The sequence below is a fragment of the Oncorhynchus gorbuscha genome, linkage group LG05, assembly GCF_021184085.1.
Source record: "Oncorhynchus gorbuscha isolate QuinsamMale2020 ecotype Even-year linkage group LG05, OgorEven_v1.0, whole genome shotgun sequence".
Lineage (NCBI taxonomy): Eukaryota > Metazoa > Chordata > Actinopteri > Salmoniformes > Salmonidae > Oncorhynchus > Oncorhynchus gorbuscha.
The window spans coordinates 55,300,308-55,322,104 of NC_060177.1; the positions used below are offsets into that span (position 1 = coordinate 55,300,308).

At 43.4% G+C, this 21,797-nt stretch overlaps 1 protein-coding gene across 1 annotated transcript in view; it reads left to right on the forward strand.

The window, feature by feature from the left end:
* The window catches only part of LOC124036091 (cell surface hyaluronidase-like), a 79,174-nt gene that overhangs the window by 32,559 nt on the left and 24,818 nt on the right, over positions 1 to 21,797 (forward strand). Inside the window, exons 8-15 of the mRNA XM_046350234.1 lie at positions 1,251 to 1,460; positions 7,046 to 7,251; positions 8,341 to 8,410; positions 9,940 to 10,068; positions 11,556 to 11,644; positions 20,223 to 20,354; positions 20,747 to 20,782; positions 20,900 to 21,055. Of these exons, the coding sequence (XP_046206190.1) occupies positions 1,251 to 1,460; positions 7,046 to 7,251; positions 8,341 to 8,410; positions 9,940 to 10,068; positions 11,556 to 11,644; positions 20,223 to 20,354; positions 20,747 to 20,782; positions 20,900 to 21,055 (1,028 nt within the window). The remainder of the gene's footprint in view (positions 1 to 1,250; positions 1,461 to 7,045; positions 7,252 to 8,340; positions 8,411 to 9,939; positions 10,069 to 11,555; positions 11,645 to 20,222; positions 20,355 to 20,746; positions 20,783 to 20,899; positions 21,056 to 21,797) is intronic.

A 21,797-nucleotide genomic window follows, 5' to 3' on the forward strand; every position in this document is an offset into this window, starting at 1 on the left:
AGAATTTCTTTCCTTAATGCAATTGTGTTGTTAAAGGTAGGGGTGGTCTACAGAAGATAGCCATGTTTGGTAAAAGACTAAGTCCATATTATGGCGAGAACAGCTCTAATAAGTAAAGAGAAATGACAGTCCATAATTACTTTAAGACATGAAGGTCAGTCAATCCGGAACATTTCAAGAACATTGAAAGTTTCTTCAAGTGCAGTCACAAAAACCATTAAGTGCTATGATCAAACTGGCTCTCATGAGGACCGCCACAGAAATTGAAGAGCCAGAGTTACCTCTGCTGCAGAGGATAAGTTCATTAGAGTTACCAGCCTCAGAAATTGCAGTCCAAATAAATGCTTCACAGAGTTCAAGTAACATACACATCTCAACATCAACTGTTCTTCATGGTCGAATTGCTGCAAAGAAAACACTACTAAAGGACACCAAGAAAAAGAGACTTGCTTGGGCTAAGAAACACGAGCAATGGACAATTGACCAGTGATAATCTAAATGCCCAAATTTGTGAGATGTGAGATTTTTGGTTCCAACAGCCGTGTCTTTGTGAGATGCTGAGTAGGTGAATGGATGATCTCTGGATATGTGGTTCCCACCGTGAAGCATGGAGGAGGAGGTGTGATGGCGTGGGGGTGCTTTGCTGGTGACAATGTCAGTGATTTATTTAGAATTCAAGGCACATCTAACCAGCATGGCTACCACAGCATTCTGCGGTCATACCCCTTCCCATCTGGTTTGCGCTTAGTCCCACTATCATTTGTTTTTCAAAAGGACAATGACCCAAAACACACCTCCAGGCTTTTTTATGGGCTATTTGACCAAGGAGAGTGATGGAGTGCTCCATCAGATGACCTGGCCTCCACAATCACCTCAACCCAATTGAGATGGTTTTCGATGAGTTGGACCGCAGAGTAAAGGAAAAGCAGCCAACAAGTGCTCAGCATGTGTGGGAACTCCTTCAAGACTGTTGGAAAAGCATTCCAGGTTAAGCTGTTTGAGAGAATGCCAAGAGTGTGAAAAGGGTGGCTACTTTGAATAATCTAAAATGTAAAAATATACTTATTTAGTTCCATATGTGGCATTTCATAGTTTTGATGTCTTCTATTATTCTACAATTTTGAAAATAGTATATATAAGCAAAACCCTTGAATTGGTAGGTGTATCCAGACTTGTGTGTGTGTAAACATAATATGATACACAGAGAAATGTACTCTTCGCGCTCTCTCCTCTATCCCATTTCTCCTCAGATATTTGGGAATTTTACCTCGGTGCACCTGTCCCACGTGGAGTTGAGGAACATGGGGCAGCAGAAGAAGGGCCGCTACCCAGTCCACTTCCACCGCTGCGGGGACGTGGACCGACGAGGGGGCTACCGGGAACCAACCTACGTGGACGGCCTTTCCATCCACCACTCCTTCTCCCGCTGCATTACCATCCACGCCACCAACGGCCTGCTGGTCAGTGTGTGTGCACGTACACTACTGTTCAAAAGTTTGGGGTCACTTAGAAATATCCTTGTTTTTTAAATAAAAGCACTTTTTTTTGGGTCAATTTTACAATGGCATCAAATTGATCAGAAATACAGTGTCGACATTGTTAATGTTGTGAATGACTATTGTAGCTGGAAATGGCAGATTTTTAATGGGATATCTACTTTTATCAGCAACCATCACTCTTGTGTTCCAATTGCACGTTGTGTTAGCTAATCGAAGTTTATCATTTTAATGAGGCTAATTGATCATTATAAAACCCTTTTGCAATTATGTTAGCACAGCTGAAAACTGTTGTGCTGATTAAAGAAGCAATTACAACTGGCCTTCTTTGGACTAGTTGAGTATCTGGAGCATCAGCATTTGTGGATTCGATTACACGCTCAAAATGGCCAGAAACAAATAATTCAAACTGGCTAATAAAAATAAAATATTAAGATTGGCAAAAGAACACAGACGCTAAACAGAGGAACTCTGCCTAGAAGGTCAGCGTCCCGGAGTCGCCTCTTCACTGTTGACGTTGAGACTGGTGTTTTGCGGGTACTATTTAATGAAGAATAAGCCCAGTGTTATTGCTTCTTTAATAAGCACAGCAGTTTTCAGCTGTGCTAACATAATCGCAAAATGGATTTCTAATGATCAATTATCATTTTAAAATGATAAAATTAGCTAACACAATGTGCCATTGGAACACAGGACTGATGGTTGCTGATATTGGGCCTCTGTACGCCTATGTAGATATTCCATTAAAAAATCAGCAGTTTCCAGCTACGATAGTCATTTACAACATTAACCATGCCTACACTGTATTTCTGATCAATTTGATGTTATTTTAATGGGCAAAAAATGTGCTTTTCTTTTAAAAACAAGTGTTTTTCTAAGGGACCCCAAACTTTTGAACAGTAGTGTATTATAATAATAATAATACATAGGATTTTTATTGTGCTTTTCTGAAATCCGAAGACTGTGTGTGTGTTTTAGGGATGGGCATGGTTATTTGAATATCCGAACGGACGTTAGTATGCAATTACTTGGGAGAGTATTCATTGTTTTTAATAGCCTAGGCCTAGTTTTCTGACTTTCTTTCTGAGTGCACCCCATAAAGACACACCGGTAGCCTACACACGTTTCACATGTGAAGCTTGTTGTTATGACGGTCAATCAAAATGGCTCTACATTGAGGCTCCATGTGTAACAAGTAAAGTGGGAGATTTCTAATCAATGCAGAGCTGAATTAAAATGACGGAATTAAATTGACTAAATGAGGAGTAGGCTACAATGGTCAACCAACAAGGTAGGCTGTTGTTTCATATGAAAGGAGTTGTTTTAGACAAGGACTGGTAGCGCAGCAAAATAGCCTCAATTAGCATTTCTACTTTAGCCAGCTAACCTAGCTGGCGCAGCTCTCCCGCTGTGTCTCTCTGTCTCTCCCCCCCTGTGTGTGTCTCTCTGTCTCAGTCTCTCTGTCTGTCTCTCTGTCTGTCTGTCTCTCTCTCTATCTCTCTCTGTCTCTGTCTGTCTGTGTGTCTCTTCTCTCTTTCTGGCTTTCACTCTCGTGTTTGTCTGTGCCACTCACACACACACACACACACACACTTTTTTCACATAGGATTTACAGAATCTTGCCTGTAAAACATTGTGGGCAATGTTTATATGACCCCCTTACAAGCAGGCCCATTTTACCACATTCTTTACCACATTCCTGCATATGCCTTTTATCCCTTCTGTGCACATGCCGGTGATGAGTGTTAGCAGTGATGTGCAGATGTGGTTGGTCTTCTATTTGAATTAATCCATTGAATTTAAACCTTCAAAAATGAATCTATTATTAATTAGTTTAGGCAGGTCCTAAGAAACACATTTTATTATATTTTCAAATGAACATAATAGCTTGTTTTGAGTTTAATTAGGTCTATGTCACAGGTCTGTGCAGCCTGCAACACTACCCCTTTAAGTCTTTTTACCTTTCTGGCTGATCGAAGACAGTTTGAAATGTCGCCTACATGTTTTGTGCTCTTGTAGGAAGCAGTAACTCCCAATTTGCTAACCTATATCTATCTATAACTGGGCAAATAACTCACTAACTAGCAAAGAATTTCAACAAATGAGCACACGCATTGCTCATTGCTCGGGTGAAAGACCGCTCACCCCCCCCCAATAGAACTCTACTTAATTTCACTCTGGCTCTGCCTACAACAAAATCACAGACTCCTTCTTGAAAAGTTAGATCTGCTTTGGTTTGTTGCATTGAAAAGGGGCTGATATAATGTTGATTCGATCACAGAAAAAACGTTAATAAATATACAGTGGGGAGAACAAGTATTCGATACACTGCCGATTTTGCAGGTTTTCCTACTTACAAAGCATTTAGAAGTCTGTAATTCTTCTCATAGGTACACTTCAACTGTGAGAGACGGAATCTAAAACAAAAATCCAGAAAATCACATTGTATGATTTTTAAGTAATTCATTTGCATGACATACGTATTTGATCACCTACCAACCAGTAAGAATTCCGGCTCTCACAGACCTGTTAGTTTTTCTTTAAGAAGCCTTTGTTCTCCACTCATTACCTGTATTAACTGCACCTTTTCAAACTCGTTACCTGTATAAAAGACACCTGTCCACACACTCAATCAAACAGACTCCAATCTCTCCACAATGGCCAAGACCAGAGAGCTGTGTAAGGACATCAGGGATAAAATTGTAGACCTGCACAAGGCTGGGATGGGCTACAGGACAATAGGCAAGCAGCTTGGTGAGAAGTAAACTGTTGGTGCAAATATTAGAAAATGGAAGAAGTTCAAGATGACGGTCAATCACCCTCGGTGTGGGGCTCCATACAAGATCTCCCTGTTCACTCATGACTGCATGGCCAGGCACAACTCCAACACCATCATCAAGTTTGCCGATGACACAACAGTGGTAGGGCTGATTACCTTGAACGATGAGACAGCCTATAGGGAGGAGGTCAGAGACCTGACCGTGTGGTGCCAGGACAACAACCTCTCCCTCAATGTGAGGAGATGACGTGGACCACAGGAAAAGGAGGACCGAGCACGCTCCCATTGTCATCGCCAGGGCTGCAGTGGAGCAGGTTGAGAGCTTCAAGTTCCAACAAACCATCATGGTCCAAACACACCAAGACAGTTGTGAAGAGGGCTGCTCCATTGAGACTGGTTGCCTCACTGCCTGGTATGGCAACTGCTCGGCCTCCGACCGCAAGGCACTATAGAGGGTAGTGCGTACGGCCTAGTTCATCACTGGGGCCAAGCTTTCTGCCATCCAGGACCTCTATACCAGGTGGATTCAGAGGAAAGCCCTAAAAATTAGCAATGACTCCAGCCACCCTAGTCATAGACTGTTCTCTCTGCTACTGCACGGCAAGCGGTACCGGAGCGCCAAGTCTAGGTCCAAAAGACAGCTTCTACCCCAAACCATAAGACTCCTGAACCTCTAATCAAATGGCTACCCAGACAATTTGCATTGCCCCCCCCTCTTTTATGCTGCTGGTCATCTGTTTATTATCTATGCATAGTCACTTTAACTCTACCTACATGTACATATTACCTCGGTGCCCCCGCACATTGACTCTGTACCGGTACCCCCTGTATATAGTCTTGCTATTGTGATTTTACTGCTCTTCTTTAGTAATTATTTGTTACTGTTTATTTTTTACTTAACACTTATTTATTTTATTAAAACTGCATTCTTGGTTAAGGGCTTGTAAGCTCTACACCTGTTGTATTCGGCGCATGTGACAAATACAAATTGATTTAATATAACAGAATATAATGCAAATAATATTTTTTCTACACTTGTGTCACAGGAATGTGTGGAACCGCTGTCATATAAACTGGCTCTAACCAGAATAGAAAGAGGAGTGGGAGTCCCTGGTGCACCACTGTGCAAGAGGACAAGTACATTAGAGTGTCTCGTTTGAGAAACGGACGCCTTACAAGTCCTCAACTGGCAGATTCATTACATAGTACCCTCAAAACACCAGTCTCAATGTCAACAGTGAAGAGGTGACTTCGGGATGCTGGCCTTCTAGGTAGTGTTCCTCTGTCCAGTGTCTTGTGTTCTTTTGCCCGTCTTAATCTTTTCTTTTTATTGGCCAGTCTGAGATATGGCCTGGTCTTTGCAACTCTACCTAGAAGTCCAGCATCGCAGAGTCGCCTCTTCACTGTTGACGTTTAGACTGGTGTTTTGCGGGTACTATGACATTTGGTTGTGTGGGAAAAATATGATTTGTATTTTATTATTTCATATTTTTAGCTTATTATAAAATATACGTGTGTTAATTGTGATCAGGGTAGTCTAAGTGTGTCTGGTCTGTTCAATTAACAAAATAACTAGGCCTATTGATTTAATGTGCATGGTGCTGCCAGTAACATAATTAAGGTATGCCTTTCAATTATTTCATTGATCTCATAATGTTTCTTAGGACCTGCCTTTTGTAATGGTATATATTCAATGGATTGAATGAAAATAGATGTCGACCCACGTCTACTCTCACTTCTAAACTTGCCGGCATGTACATGGGAGATATAAAAGGCTCATCTCGACAAGGACATGGTAAAAATGGGACTGTAAGCATCCCGAGTGCATCACAAAGCTTACTGTGCCACTAGAGATCCTGGTTCGAGTCCAGGCTCTGTTACAGCCGCCCGCGACTGGGAGACCCATGGGGCTGTGCACAATTGGCCCAGCGTCGTCCGAGTTAGGGGACAGTTTGGCCGGCAGGGATGTTCTTGTCCCATCGTGCACTAGCGACCACTGTGGCGGGCCGGACGCAATGCATCCTGACACGGGCGCCAGGTGTGCAGGTGTTTCCTCCAACACATTGGTGCGGCTGGCTTCCGGGTTAAGGGGCGATGTGTCAAGAAGCAGTGCGGCTTGGCTGAATTGTGTTTCGGATGAAGCACGGCTCTCGACCTTCGCCTCTCCCGAGTACGTACGGGAGGTGCAGCGATGGGACAAGACTGTAACTACCAATTGGATACCACGAAATTGGGGAGATAATGTATATGTTTTAAATGAATTGGACTACATGAATTGGGTTTTAAACATGAGCAGGTTTCTTTTTACTGGCATCGTACCAGTAAAGGGTATATGAAAGTAAAGGGTATATGAAAGTAAAGGGTCCTGCAGTCCAGATATCTGAGAAAAGATGTCATGAATTTATTTGAATAGTGAAAACAATTCAAATGGCCATCTTCTCTGTGTGTGTGTGTGTGTGTGTGTGTGTGTGTGTGTGTGTGTGTGTGTGTGTGTGTGTGTGTGTGTGTGTGTGTGTGTGTGTGTGTGTGTGTGTGTGTGTGTGTGTGTGTGTGTGTGTGTGTGTGTGTGTGTGTGTGTGTGTGTGTGTGTGTGTGTGTGTGAGACGGAGAACTTGAGGACCATGTGATGCTGGTCTTTAAACAAATTAATCTAACATGCGTTGATGAAGTGAATCGACCAACATTAAGCTCCAAACTGATTTCATGCTCTGCTCCAGTAAGAGTTTCCTTTTTACTCACCTCTCTGTAACCTTTCCCAAACATTTCCCAGGTGAAGGACACTGTAGGCTATGACACCCTGGGTCACTGTTTCTTCCTGGAGGACGGGATAGAGCAGCGGAATACGTTCTTCCACAACCTGGGTTTGGTGACCCGACCGGGAACGCTTCTGCCCACTGATCGCAATGAGACCATGTGCACCAGCATCCGAGACAAAGTGTACAAGAACTACACCCCTTCACCGAGCATGGAGTGCAAGTAAGACACAGAAGAGACTTGACTGGCCACGGATAGAGAGAGTGAACAAGTGACAGAGGGGAATAATAGAGGAACGGAAAGCAAGTGAAGAGGCAGACATTTGAAAAGATAATGGCTCAAAATGAAAGAGTTATAAAGTGGAGGTATACACCGAGTAGACTGACCAGGTGAACGTTATGAGCCCTTATGGATGTTACCTGTTAAATCCATTTCAACCAGTGTAGATGCATGGGAGGAGACCCGTTAAAGAAGTTTTTTTTTAAAGCCTTGAGACAATTGAGACATGGACTACGTGTGTGTGTGCCATTCAGAGGGTGAATTGGGCAAGACAAAATAAGTGCCTTTCAACGGGGTATGGTGCCAGGCACACTGGTTTTGAGTGTGTCAAGAACTGCAACACTGGTAGGTTTTTCACGCTCAACCGTTTTCTGTGTATATCAAGAATTATCCACCATCTGAAGGACATCCAGCCAACTTGACACAACTGTGGGAAGCATTTGAGTCAACATGGGCCAGCATCCCTGTGGAGCACTTTCGACACCTTGTAGAGTGAATTGAGGCTGTTTTGAGGGCAAAAGGGGGTGCAACTCAATATTCGGAAGGTGTTCCTAATGTTTTGTACACTCGTATGTGTGAGTGTGTGTGCGTGCGTGCGTAATGAGTAAGATAAAGTGTATGTGCGGCTTTATTGGACAGGCCTACCGTGAGAGAAGACGGAGGGATCGTATCCTCTATGTGAGAGTGATAGGGCTGTAGTAGTCTTGTCCCTGCAATAAGAACCTCCCCGCTGCATGGGATGTGTTTCTGGGGGAGGTTGAAAAGGAGGTCAGTTTGGGGAGCAGCAGGCGCTGTATTTGGAGGAGTGGGTATGCCCGCGTGTGAGTTGGCAGACCTGTCCCCGTACAGGATTTATGTGGGAGAGGTGGATTATTCCATGGATAACAGGAGTCAGGGTTCTGTTTCTGCTTCATATTAAATTCATATATCCTGATAGTAACAATCACTCATGCCTGGAGACACCTTCTTTAATGCCCCTCATCCTCCCTGTGTGTGTGTGCTTGTGTCTTGGTGTGCTTGCGTTTGTTCTAGGGCAGTGTCTACGTTTTGGATCGCCAACCCCAATAATAACCTCATAAGCAACGCTGCTGCTGGCTCCCAGGTAAGACTATAATGATGTTCGCTAACCCACCAAAGCAACCACTGTTTAATGAATGAATGGCAATTTGCAGGGGACTGATGATGTTTATCTGGTACGGTTGTATTGCTCCCCTCATCTCAGACATCAGTCATTAAAATGTTGATCTAATGGATGATCAGTCCTTGTATCCGTAGCTCCGTCTATGAATTCTAGCGGTTATGTATCTCTAGGCCATCGCTCAGCCGTTTATGGCATTTCGTTTTTTAAATTCTTTTTTTTATTACGAACTGCAGCTTTACGGTTTAGCAACTCATTCGGATATAAAAGTGTGGCTTACCGGTTCATCTCACGTGATCTGGGGAGATATTGTCTTCCTACTCTTACATCAACAGCAATAAATGATGACTTGAACTGGGGGGGTAAAGTTGAACATCGTTACCCTACTGCTCAAGTTCAGGCACAATTGTGTCAATGTGTAAGCGCAGTACTCAATGACAGTCTTAGTGCTCAAGGATCATTCTTTTTTCTTCACCTCATTGTCAAAGCCACATTATTGTCCCCCACAATGAAATTCAAATGAAATGTTATTTGTCACGTGCCGAATACAACAGTCAGATTATATGCAACGCAGGACACACTAGATAATATCTAGTAATATCATCAACCAACTAGTGATTATGATTGATTGTTTTTTATAAGATAAGTTTAATGCTAGCTAGCAACTTACCTTGGCTTACGGCATTCGTGTAACAGACAGTGCAACGAGAGAGGCAGGTCGTTATTGCGTTGGACTAGTTAACTGTGAGGTTGCAAACCCCCCGGGCTGACAAGGTGAAAATCTGTCGTTCTGCCCCTGAACGAGGCAGTTAACCCACCGTTCCTAGGCCGTCATTGAAAATAAGAATGTGTTCTTAACTGACTTGCCTATTTAAATAAAGGTCTAAAAAAATTAAATGGCAAATCAGCGCCCAAAAATACCGATTTCCGATTGTTATGAAAACTTGAAATCGGCCCTAATTAATCGGCCATTCCGATTAATCGGTCGACCGCTACTCTGTTAGTGCCTTGCGGTCGGAGGCCGAGCAGTTGCCATACCAGGCATGGATGCAACCAATCAGGATGCTCTCGATGGTGCAGCTGTAGTACCTTTTGAGGATCTGAAGACCCATGCCAAATATTTTCAGTCTCCTGAAGGGGAATAGGTTTTGTCGTGCCCTCTTCACGACTGTCTTGGTGTGCTTGGACCGTATTAGTTTGTTGTGATGTGGACACCAAGGAACTTGAAGCTCTCAACCTGCTCCAGGAGTCACATGTGATATCTCAGACTCCAATTGAGGAGTCACGTGATATCTCAGACACCATTGGCCCGATTTTGACACAACTTGGGTGAATGATGCCAAAGACATCTGACATTTACAAAATGACACTGATTGGCTGAAGGAGGGGGGCGCTGCGTCATTCGTAGGGGACGACATGTTTACTGTTGCCTTTGTTTTGTCCTTCTCCTTTTTCTCCCTTCTCTGCCACCCCTCCCTCATGTCATCCTAAAGGATGCTGGGATATGGTATGTGTTCCACAGCTCTTCCACAGGGGACTCTCATGGGCTGGTTCCAGAGACCCGGGCAGAGCTGACCCCTCTGGGGATCTTCTACAACAACCGGGTGCACTCCAACTTTAAGGTACCACTCACTGGCAGCACTGTGTGAAAGACAAACACACTGCGGTTCTATGTGGCTTAGCTGGTAAAAGCATGGCGCTAGCAGCGCCAAGGTTTTGATGTTCAATTCCTGCAGGGATCACATATACAGTTGAAGTCGGAAGTTTACATACACCTTAGCCAAATACATTTAAACTCAGTTTTTCACAATTCCTGACATTTAATCCTAGTAAAAATTCCCTGTTTTAGGTCAAACCGTAGTCTGGCTTTTTTATGGCGGTTTTGGAGCAATGCCTTCTGCCTTGCTGAGCTGCCTTTTCAGGTTATGTCGTAATAGGACTCGTTTTACTGTGGATATAAATACTTTTGTACCTGTTTCCTCCAGCATTTTCACAAGGTCCTTTGCTGTTGTTCTGGGATTGATTTGCATGTTTTGCACCAAAGTACGTTCATCTCTAGGAGACAGAACTCCTTCCTGAGTGGTATGACGGCTGCGTGGTCCCATGGTGTTTATACTTGCGTACTATTGTTTGTCCATATGAACGTGGTACCTTCAGGCATTTGGAAATTGCTCCCAATGATGAACCAGACTTGTGGAGGTCTACAATTTTATTTTTTGTGGTCTTGACTGGTATCTTTTGATTTTCCCATGATGTCAACAAAGAGGCACTGAGTTTGAAGGTAGGCCGTGAAATACATCCAACTGGACACCTCTAATTAACTCAAATGATGTCAATTAGCCTATCAGAAGCTTCTAAAGCCATGACATTTTCTGGAATTTTCCAAGCTGTTTAAAGACACAGTCAACTTAGTGTATGTAAACTTCTGACCCACTGGAATGGTGATACACTGAAATAATCTGTCTGTAAACAATTGTTTGTAAAATTACTTGTGTCATGCACAAAGTAGGTGCCAAAACTATAGTTTGTTAACAAGAAATTTGTGGAGTTGTTGAAAAACGAGTTTTAATGACTCTAACCTAAGTGTATGTAAACTTCTGACTTCAACTGTACATACTAGTAAGAGCGCTTCCAATTGTCTGATTTCATACAGTTTTCCAGCTCTTACTCAAAGCCACAAAACTTACACGCTCACACACTTACCTCACTCGCCACATAAGTGTGCACACACAGACATGCACACACTAGCCTTTACAATAGGCCTCTGTTTCTCTGGCTCAATAAATTAGGTCAGGTGAACTGAGAGCCCTTGTCCACTGACCAGAAGTGCCTGTCTCATAAGGAGTGTGCTTACAGTCTCAAGACTATGCTCCAATTATATACCCCTGGTAATGCTGTCTCGTTGCATTGCATTCACACTTGAACTGCATATACAAACACCCTTAAACCCCAGACATATGGCAATTCACAGAGCTGCTACTGTTAAACTCATGTGTAAAACTGACTCTATGGGGGGGCTGGGGGGTTCTTTTTGGCTGACAAACAAATGCATTGTGCCTTTAAGTCCGTACTTGTGACAGTGGTTCCCATACCGGTTTGTGTTACCCAGGCTGGGCTCTTCATTGATAAAGGTGTAAAGACCACCAACGCAAGTGCTGCAGACCCCCGGGAGTACCTATGTCTGGACAACAATGCCAGGTAAGCACAGGTTAAACTACATCATATTTAGAACACACAGCTGAGCAAATTTTACAAAATGGACGAGCTGGTCATGTATTCTCTGTGCTGGCTACACGGACTCGAATTTACATGAAAGGATAGACAATTTGGCGTGGTGGAGAGACCATGAAATTCCGCTGGCGCAAAGAGAGAAAATGCACGCATGCGGAATTACACTTATTTGACATAGTGATATATTAGAGACCTGTTTATTTGTTCAAATGTGAAACTATGCCCTGGGATTACAAGAGACCGGCGCTCCAGGGCTCGAAAGTGCGACAAAATATACTGAACAAAGATATAAACGCAACATATAAAGTGTTGGTCCCATGTTTCATGAGCTGAAATAAAAGATCCCAGAAATGTTATACAAAAATTATATTTTGTGCAAAAATGTGTTTACATCCCTGTTAGTGAGCATTTCTCCTTTGCCAAGATAATCCACCCACTTGACAGGTGTGGCACATCAAGAAGCTGATTTAACTTCTTGGCGCACCCATCCCGTTAGCGGGATCATTTTCGTCAACATCCTCTGAATTGCAGAGTGCCAAATATACTAAAATATTTAATTTTCATGAAATCACAAGTGCAATATAGTAAAACACAGCTTAGCTTGTTGTTAATCCATCCACCTGGCGTGTCAGATTAAAAAAAAGCTTTTTGGCGAATGCTATCCAAGCGTTTATGTTAGGACATCTCTCTCAGCAGACAAAACATTATAAACAGCTAGCAGCAAAGTAGATTGGTCACAAAAGTCAGAAAGCAATAAAATGATCACTTACCCTTGATGAGCTTCGGATGTTTGCCCTCATGAGACTCCCAGTTACACAATAAATGTTCCTTTTGTTCCATAAAGATGATTTTTAAATCCAAAACCCTCCATTTGGTTGGCGCGTTATGTTCAGAAATCCACAGGCTCGAGTGGTCACGACGGGGCAGATGAAAATTCCAAATAGTATCCGTAAAGTTCGTAGAAACACGTCAAGCGTTTTTTATAATCAATCCTCAGGTTGTTTTTACAATAAATAATTGATAATATTTCAACCGGACCGTAGCTTTTTCAATAGGAGTGAGAGAGAAAACGTCTGCTCCAAGCTGCTCACGCATGCAAAACTCTGCTGGCACCCAGCCATCCAATGACGCGATGTGATCTTTCTCACTCCTTTTTCAGAATAAAAGCCTGAAACTATGTCTAAAGACTGTTCACACCATGTGGAAGCCATAGGAAGCCATAGGGAAAGGAATCTGGTTGATATCCCTTTAAACCAGCACTTCCTGGTTGGATTTTCCTCAGGTTTTCGCCTGCAATATCAGTTATGTTATACTCACAAAAAATATTTTGACAGTTTTGGAAACTTTAGAGTGTTTTCTATCCTAATCTGACAATTATATGCAAATTCTAGATTCTGGGCCTGAGAAATAGGCAGTTTCATTTGGGTACATTTTTCATCTAACATCAAAATACTGCCCCATACACTCAAGAGGTTAAACAACATGATCATTACACAGGTGCACCTTGTTCTGGGGACAATAAAACGCCATTCTGAAATGTGCAATACTGTCACATAACACAATGCCACAGATGTCTCAATTTTGAGCGAGCACACAATTGGCATGCTGACTGCAGGAATGTCCAACAGAGCTGTTGCCAGAGAATTGAATGTTCATTTCTCTATCATAAGGCGCCTCCAATGTCGTTTTATAAAATTTGATTGTATGTTCAACCGGCCTCATAACCGCAGACCATGTGTAACCACTCCAGCCCAGAACCGCCACACCAGGCTTCTTCACTTGCGGGATCATCTGGACCAGCCACCTGTACAGTTGATGAAAACCGGTGGAGTATTTCCATCTGTAAAAAAGCCCTTTCTGTGGGAAAAAACTCATTCTGATTCGCTGGGCCTGGCTCCTCAGTGGGTGGGCCTATATGCAGTCTCAGGCCCACCCATGATTGTAACCCTGCCCAGCCATGTGACATCCATAGATCAAATGTTATTGGTCACATAACATATTTAGAAGATGTAATTGCAGGTGTAGTGAAATGCTTTTGTTCCTAGCTCCAACAGTGCAGTAGTTCCTAAAAACGATTCACAGCAATACACACATCTAAAAGTAAAATTATGGAATTAAGAAATAGTGGCATTGACTAAAATACAGTAGAATAGAATATGGCTATTTAACAGGCTGATGGCCTTGTGTTAGAAGCTGTTTTTCAGTCTCTCGGTCCCAGCTTTGGTGCACCTGTACGGATCTCACCTTCTGGATGTTAAGTGGGATGAATAGGCCGTGGCTCGTGTGGTTGATGTCCTTGATGATCTTGTTGGCCTTCATGTGACATTGGGTGCTGTAGGTGTTCTGGAGGGCAGGTAGTTTGCCCCCGGTGATGCGTTTGGCAGGCCGCACTACCTTCTGGAGAGCCTTGCGGTTGTGGGCAGTGCAGTTGCCGTACCAGGCGGTGATACAGCCCGACAGGATGCTCTCAATTGTGCATCTGTAAAGGTTTGTGGGTTTTAGGGGCCAAGCCACATTTCTACAGACTCCTGAGGTTGAAGAGGCGCTGTTGCGCCTTTTTCACCACACTGTCTGTGGGTGGACCATTTCAGATCGTCAATAATGTGAATGCTGAGGAACCTGAAGCGTTCCACCTTCTCCACTGTGCTCCTGTAGATGTGGATAGGGGCATGCTCCGCTCCGTCTGCTGTTTCCTGAAGTCCACGATCAGCTCCTTTGTTTGGTTGACGTTGACTTAGAAGTTATTTTCCTGGCACCACACACCCAGGGCCCTAACCTCCTCCCTGTAGCCTGTTTCGTCATTGTTGGTAACCAGGCCTACTACTATTGTGTCATCTGCAAACTTGTGGCCACGAAGTCATGGGTGAACAGGGAGTACAGAAGGGCGCTGAGCATGCACCCTTATGGGGCCCCTGTGTTTAGGATCAGATAAGTGGAGGTGTTGTTTCCTACCTTCACCACCTGGGGGTGGCCCGTCAGGAAGTCCAGGACCCAGTTGCACAGTGCGGGGTTCAGACCCATGGCCCCAAGCTTAATGATGAGCTTGGCGGGTACTATGGTGTTGAATGCTGAGCTATAGTCAATTAACAGCATTCTTACATAGCTATTCCTCTTGCTTAAAGCTAGTGAGGGAGATATGGGTCTCAAGCTTCAGTGATTTTTGCAGTTCGTTCCAGTCATTGGCAGCAGAGAACTGGAAGGAAAGGCGACCAAAGGAGGAATTGGCTTTGGGAGTGACCAGTGAGCTATACCTGCTGGAGTGCGTGCTACGAGTGGGTGCTGCTATGGTGACTAGTGAGCTGAGATAAGGCGGGGCTTATCTTAGAGACTTGTAGATAACCTGTAGCCAGTGGGTTTGGCGACGAGTATGAAGCGAGGGCCAACCAACGAGAGCGTACAGGTCGCAGTGGTGGGTAGTAGCTTTGGTGACAAAACGGATGGCACTGTGATAGACTGCATCCAATTTGTTGAGTAGATTGGCGCAGAGAGCAAATAGTGATAAGTAGTTTATTCTCCGGTGAACAAAAATAAACACGGACAACCCAAAATACAAACAGGGTGAAATTATCCAAAACAGGATAACAGACAAACCGGAGAATAAATAAACACAAAAACACCGACAGACGAAACTAAATGACAAAACAAACAATCCCGCACAAAACAAGGGCGGGACAACCTACATATTATACAGATACTAATTAACTAACACACAGGTGAAAACAATCAGACAAAACCAACAGATACACGAAAAGGGATCGGTAGTGGCTAATAGGACGGTGACGACGACCGCCGAGCACAGCCCGAACGGGCAGGAGAGCCAACCTCAGCGGAAGTCGTGACATTACCTTTGACGAGCTTCTTCTTTTGGCACTCCAATATGTCCCAGATCACAAATGGTCATTTTGTTCAATTCATTCCGTCGATATAAATCCAAAATGTCCATTTATTTGGCGCGTTTGATCCAGAAAAACACTGATTGATGAAAATACAAGTTTTATGCATGGAACTTTAGATACACTTCTCCGTAATGCAACCGCTGTGTCAGATTTCAAAAAAGCTTTACGGAAAAAGCAAACCATGCAATTATCTGAGTACTGCGCTCAGAGAACAAATACAAATATCCAAATCAAAACAAATCAAATTTTATTTGTCACATACACATGGTTAGCAGATGTTAAATGCGAGTGTAGCGAAATGCTTGTGCTTCTAGTTCCGACAATGCAGTGATAACCAACAAGTAATCTAACTAACAATTCCAAAACTACTATCTTATACACAGTGTAAGGCAGGGGTGTCAAAGTCAAATGGACGGAGGGCCAAATAAAAAATTTAGCTACAAGCCGAGGGCCGGACTGTTCGAATGTTCATTGAAATTTTTTTAAATGACGCATATAGTCTAGTGAACCTAATTGAACCTACTGAAAACCTAACAAATATATTCCAATATGATCAGATAAATAAAGCAATATTTTCTTATGGCTCTGTCAGTAATCTTTCATTTTCAACAGACACAAAAGACAAATTTCCTTTATATAAAAATCCCCATAACATGAACATTAAATGAAAGAAACCGGTATTCAAGGCACCATCAGTAGCCTATATTTTCTATTTTAGCAAAAGTGGGCTAAATTTACTTCAAAGAAAAAAACAATAATAGCAATTTTCTATCATCCACTCAACTTGGTTTTAAATGCCTTCACTGTACTGTACATATCAGAGATGACACGATCCCGACCCTGCAGCTGCAAGTTCATTGCATTCAGATGACTCGTAATGTCACACAGAAAAGCCATTTCACACAGAAACATTTCGTCTCGGAGTTGTGTTGTGTCTTTCCCTTTGCTGTCCAAGAACAGACAAATCTCCTCACGAAGCTCGAAACATCTTTGAAGCACCTTTCCCTGGCTTAGCCATCGCACCTCTGTGTGATAAGGCAAATCACCATGCTCCGTTTCTAACTCCGTCAGAAATGCCTTGAACTGGCGGTGATTCAAACCTTTGGCTCTGATAAAGTTAACTGTGCGCGTGATGATGCTCATTACATGCTCCATTTTCAAGGCTTTACCGCACAACGCTTCCTGGTGTATGATACAATGATAAGCTGTCAGCTCACCTGTCGCGTTTTCCTCTTGCATCTTTTCCCGTATCTTCGTCACCAGTCCGCTCCTGTGTCCACACATCGCAGGTGCTCCGTCGGTTGTCAAACCCACGAGTTTTTCCCAAGGCAGCTCCATCTCATTTACACATCTTGACACCTCTTCATACAAATCATGCCCCGTAGTTGTGCCATGCATAGGACGTAAAGCCAAAAACTCCTCTGTCACGCTTAGGCTGGAGTCCACTCCGCGGATGAAAATTGACAACTGGGCAATGTCAGAAATGTCGGTGCTCTCATCCACAGCCAAGGAATATGCAATGAAATCTTTTCCCTTTTTCACAAGCTGCTCTTTTAGATTGATGGACAACTGGTCTACTCTCTCGGCAATGGTGTTTCTGCTCAGACTCACATTTAAAGAGTTGCCTTTTTTCTGGGCAAACTTCGTCACAAACTTTAATCATGCAGTTTTTGATGAAATCCCCCTCCGTAAATGGCCGGGCTGATTTAGCGATCTCTTCTGCCAAAATAAAACTGGCCTTGACAGCAGCCTGGCCTTGTGATTTGGCTTTTTTGAACAGAGCCTGTCGAGATTTGAGGCCTCGTTTTAATTCCTCTGCCTTTTGTAGCCTTTGTTCCATGTCCATATTCTTGTTTTTGTCCGCGTGTTTCGTTTCATAATGTCGTCTCAGATTATACTCTTTCAGTACCGCCACACTTTCTCCACACAGAAGACACACAGGTTTTCCAGCTACCTCCGTGAACAAATACTCCGACTCCCACCTTGTTTGAAACCCCCGGTTCTCAGTGTCCACCTTCCGTTTTGCCATTTTTGATGGGTATCTGAAAGTTAATTTTACTGTGATGCTGACAACTGCTGTGCCAATAAATATTGAAATGAAGCAGCCTACTGCTCGGTGCGTCACCGTTGCATTGTGGGAAATGTAGTATTGGTGCGTGTAAAAGATCTGCGGGCTGCCGGCTTGCTGCGGTCTGCGGGCCGGTTCTAATAACAAATCAAGATCATCCCAGGGGCCGTAAAAAACCTTCTCGCGGGCCGGATGTGGCCCGCGGGCCTTGACTCTGACATATGTGGTGTAAGGGGATAAGGAACATGTACATAAGGATATATGAATGAGTGATGGTACAGAGCAGCATACAGTAGATGGTATCGAGTACAGAATATACATATGAGATGAGTGTGTAGACAAAGTAAACAAAGTGGCATAGTTAAAGTGGCTAGTGATACATGTGTTACATAAGGATGCAGTCGATGATGTAGAGTACAGTATATACATATGCATATGAGATGAATAATGTAGGGTAAGTAACATTATATAAGGTAGCATTGTTTAAAGTGGCTAGTGATATATTTACATCATTTCCCATCAATTCCCATTATTAAAATGGCTGGAGTTGGGTCAGTGTCAATGACAGTGTGTTGGCAGCAGCCACTCAATGTTAGTGGTGGCTGTTTAACAGTCTGATGGCCTTGAGATAGAAGCTGTTTTTCAGTCTCTCGGTCCCAGCTTTGATGCACCTGTACTGACCTCGCCTTCTGGATGATAGCGGGGTGAACAGGCAGTGGTTCGGGTGGTTGATGTCCTTGATGATCTTTATGGCCTTCCTGTAACAACGGGTGGTGTAGGTGTCCTGGAGGGCAGGTAGTTTGCCCCCGGTGATGCGTTGTGCAGTCCTCACTACCCTCTGGAGAGCCTTACAGTTGAGGGCGGAGCAGTTGCCATACCAGGCGGTGATACAGCCCGCCAGGATGCTCTCGATTGTGCATCTGTAGAAGTTTGTGAGTGCTTTTGGTGACAAGCCGAATTTCTTCAGCCTCCTGAGGTTGAATAGGCGCTGCTGCGCCTTCTTCACGATGCTGTCAGTGTGAGTGGACCAATTCAGTTTGTCTGTGATGTGTATGCCGAGGAACTTAAAACTAGCTACCCTCTCCACTACTGTTCCATCGATGTGGATAGGGGGGTGTTCCCTCTGCTGTTTCCTGAAGTCCACAATCATCTCCTTAGTTTTGTTGACGTTGAGTGTGAGGTTATTATCCTGACACCACACTCCGAGGGCCCTCACCTCCTCCCTGTAGGCCGTCTCGTCGTTGTTGGTAATCAAGCCTACCACTGTTGTGCGTGGCCACGCACGCACAACTGACTCCACCATGTTGGAGTCAGTTGTCAGAAATAACATTATAAATATTAATTTACCTTTGATGATCATCATCAGAATGCACTCCCAGGAATCCCAGTTCCACAATAAATGTTTGATTTGTTCGATAATATCCATCATTTATGTCCACTTTTGTTAGCGCGTTTGGTAAACAAATCAAAACTCACGAAGCTCGTTCGCTAGTTGCAGACAAAATGTCGAAAAGTTCTGTTACAGACCGTTGAAACTTGTCAAACGATGTATGGAATCAATCTTTAGGATGTTTTTAACATACATCTTCAATAATATTCCAACCGGAGAATTCCTTTGTCTTTAGAAAAGCAAAGGAACGGGAGATACCTCTCATGTGAAATGCATGTGACCAGCGTGCATTTCAGACCCCCTTCATAGTAGAAGCCTCAAACAAGTTTCTAAAGACGGTTGACATCTAGTGGAAGCCCTAGGAAGTGCAACATGACCAATATCCCACTGTAACTTCAATAGGGGCTGAGTTGAAAATCGACCAACCTCAGATTTCCCACTTCCTGGTTGGATTTTTTCTCAGGCTTTTGCCTGCCATATGAGTTCTGTTATACTCACAGACATCATTCAAACAATTTTAGAAACTTCAGAGTGTTTTCTATCCAAATATACTAATAATATGCATATCTTAGCTTCTAGGCCTAAGTAGCAGGCAGTTTACTCTGGGCACCTTATTCATCCAAGCTACTCAATACTGCCCCCAAGCCATATGCCATCATCATGATTCTTTGTTAAGCAAAATCTTCTGTGTATAAAATTCTAATAATGTTGTTAGCTTGTCTACAAAGGTCTTTTTTTTGTTAAGATTTTTTGTTAAGATGGTTTTGGGAAACCGTTCAGAGATTTCCGAAGGTTCTTACAATGATCTTAGCCTTAAGATGCTTTTGGGAAACCAGCCCTGTACTGTACTTGGATAGTCTGTACTGGACTGTACTGTACTTGGATAGTCTGTATGGTACTTGTACTGTAGCCTGGAGGGTCTGGCAGGTTTTGTTTACAGAGAAAACAAGGCTCCACAGATAGTTTATACTCTGCAGCAGTCTATCCAAATACAAGCCTCGGATTCAACAGATGGAAAATAGCTTAGGCCCTCCTCCAAGACCACTGCCTACGCTGTGTGTGTGTGTGTGTGTCTAGGTGAGTTTGTGTGTGTCGTGTTTGTCTGTGGCTATTTGAAAGAGTGCTGCGTGTCGGAGAGAGATTAAAAGTGTGTGTGTTTCTATACTCATATTACATATGGGTCCATTTCAGGTTCCGTCCACATGAGAATGCAGACCCAAACCGGCCGCGGGTGGCTGCTCTCATCGACACACTCATCGCCTTCAAGAACAATGACCTCGGAGCCTGGATACGTGGCGGTGACATCACCATTCAGAACTCTGGGTGAGTGCTGGGATGTCAACACATTGAGCCCATGATGAATGCACTTACATTCATCATTGTTCATCAATGTCCTGTGCAGAAGTCATATCATGGGTTGTCTCTTAGGTTTGCTGTATGATTGGCACAGAGTTAAGTGTATCAAATGTTACCCAGGAGTTACCGTAGCAACTTGCATTACAATCAGAGGTTAGCATGCTATGCTAACATGTAAACAAGCAGCCAACTGTGTGTAACCTATCATTGGGCTATGTGTAGCCTATTAGCATGTTGCTAATAGTTCATTTGGTTCCTATTTCTCAGTCCACAAGGCCGTAGATGACAGTGAACCAGTGACTCCTCCATTGCTGGGTTTTCCCCATAATTACTGATGCATTTATTCTCTCTGGTTATAGATTTGCAGACAATGGGGTGGGACTCTCCTTTGCGAGGTATGTACCAATGCTTCTGTGTATGTTTCTACATCTATGCATACCCCCCCCCCCCACACACACACACACACACACATTTGCTCAAAAACATATCCCCTGCCTGTTGTCTTCCGTTAGTGACGGTAGCTACCCTAAGGATGAGGGCTCCAGTCAGGAGGTGACCCAGTCTCTGTTTGTGGGAGAAAGCCGCAACCGCGGCTCCAACGGAGGCCAGAACAAGTACTGGGGCCAGGGAGGAGCAGATGGCAAGATGAGGACACTGCCCAGGAACAGGTGTGTGTGTAATATAAAACATAGTATTCGAAAGGGGGTGAACAAGTGTGTTGCTCTTGGAAGGGAAGTACTACTTCCTGTAAAAGGATGAATGGTTTTGCTGTGTCACATCCTGTGTTTCCTGTTAAACAATTTACTAGATCCGTGTAGTAAGCCTTATATGAGACTAAAAGGGGGAGAATCCTGTGTTGGAAATAGAGGTTGACCGATTAATGGGCATAGCCGTTTAATTAGGGCCGATTTCAAGTTTTCATAACAATCGTTAGTCTGCATTTTTGGATGCCGATTATAGGGAGAAATAGTTGCCGCGTCATAATAACTACAACCTAAAACTTCTTACCTGGGAATATTGAAGACTCATGTTAAAAGGAACCACCAGCTTTCATATGTTCTCATGTTCTGAGCAAGAAACGTAAATGTTAGCTTTTTTACGTGGCACATATTGCACTTTTACTTTCTTCTCTAACACTGTGTTTTTGCGTTATTTTAACCAAACTGAACATGTTTCATTATTTATTTGAGACTAAGTAGATAAAATAAGTGTTCATTCAGAATTGTTGTAATTGTCATTATTTTATGTAAATAAATTAAGCGGACGATTAATCGGCATCGGCTTTTTTTGGTCCTCCAATCATCGGTATCGGCGTTGAAAAATCATAATTGGTCGACCTCTACTTAGAAATCAATCACCAATAAAAGTCTGAGAAAATGTAAGTCAGTCACGGATGACAGTTACGCAGGA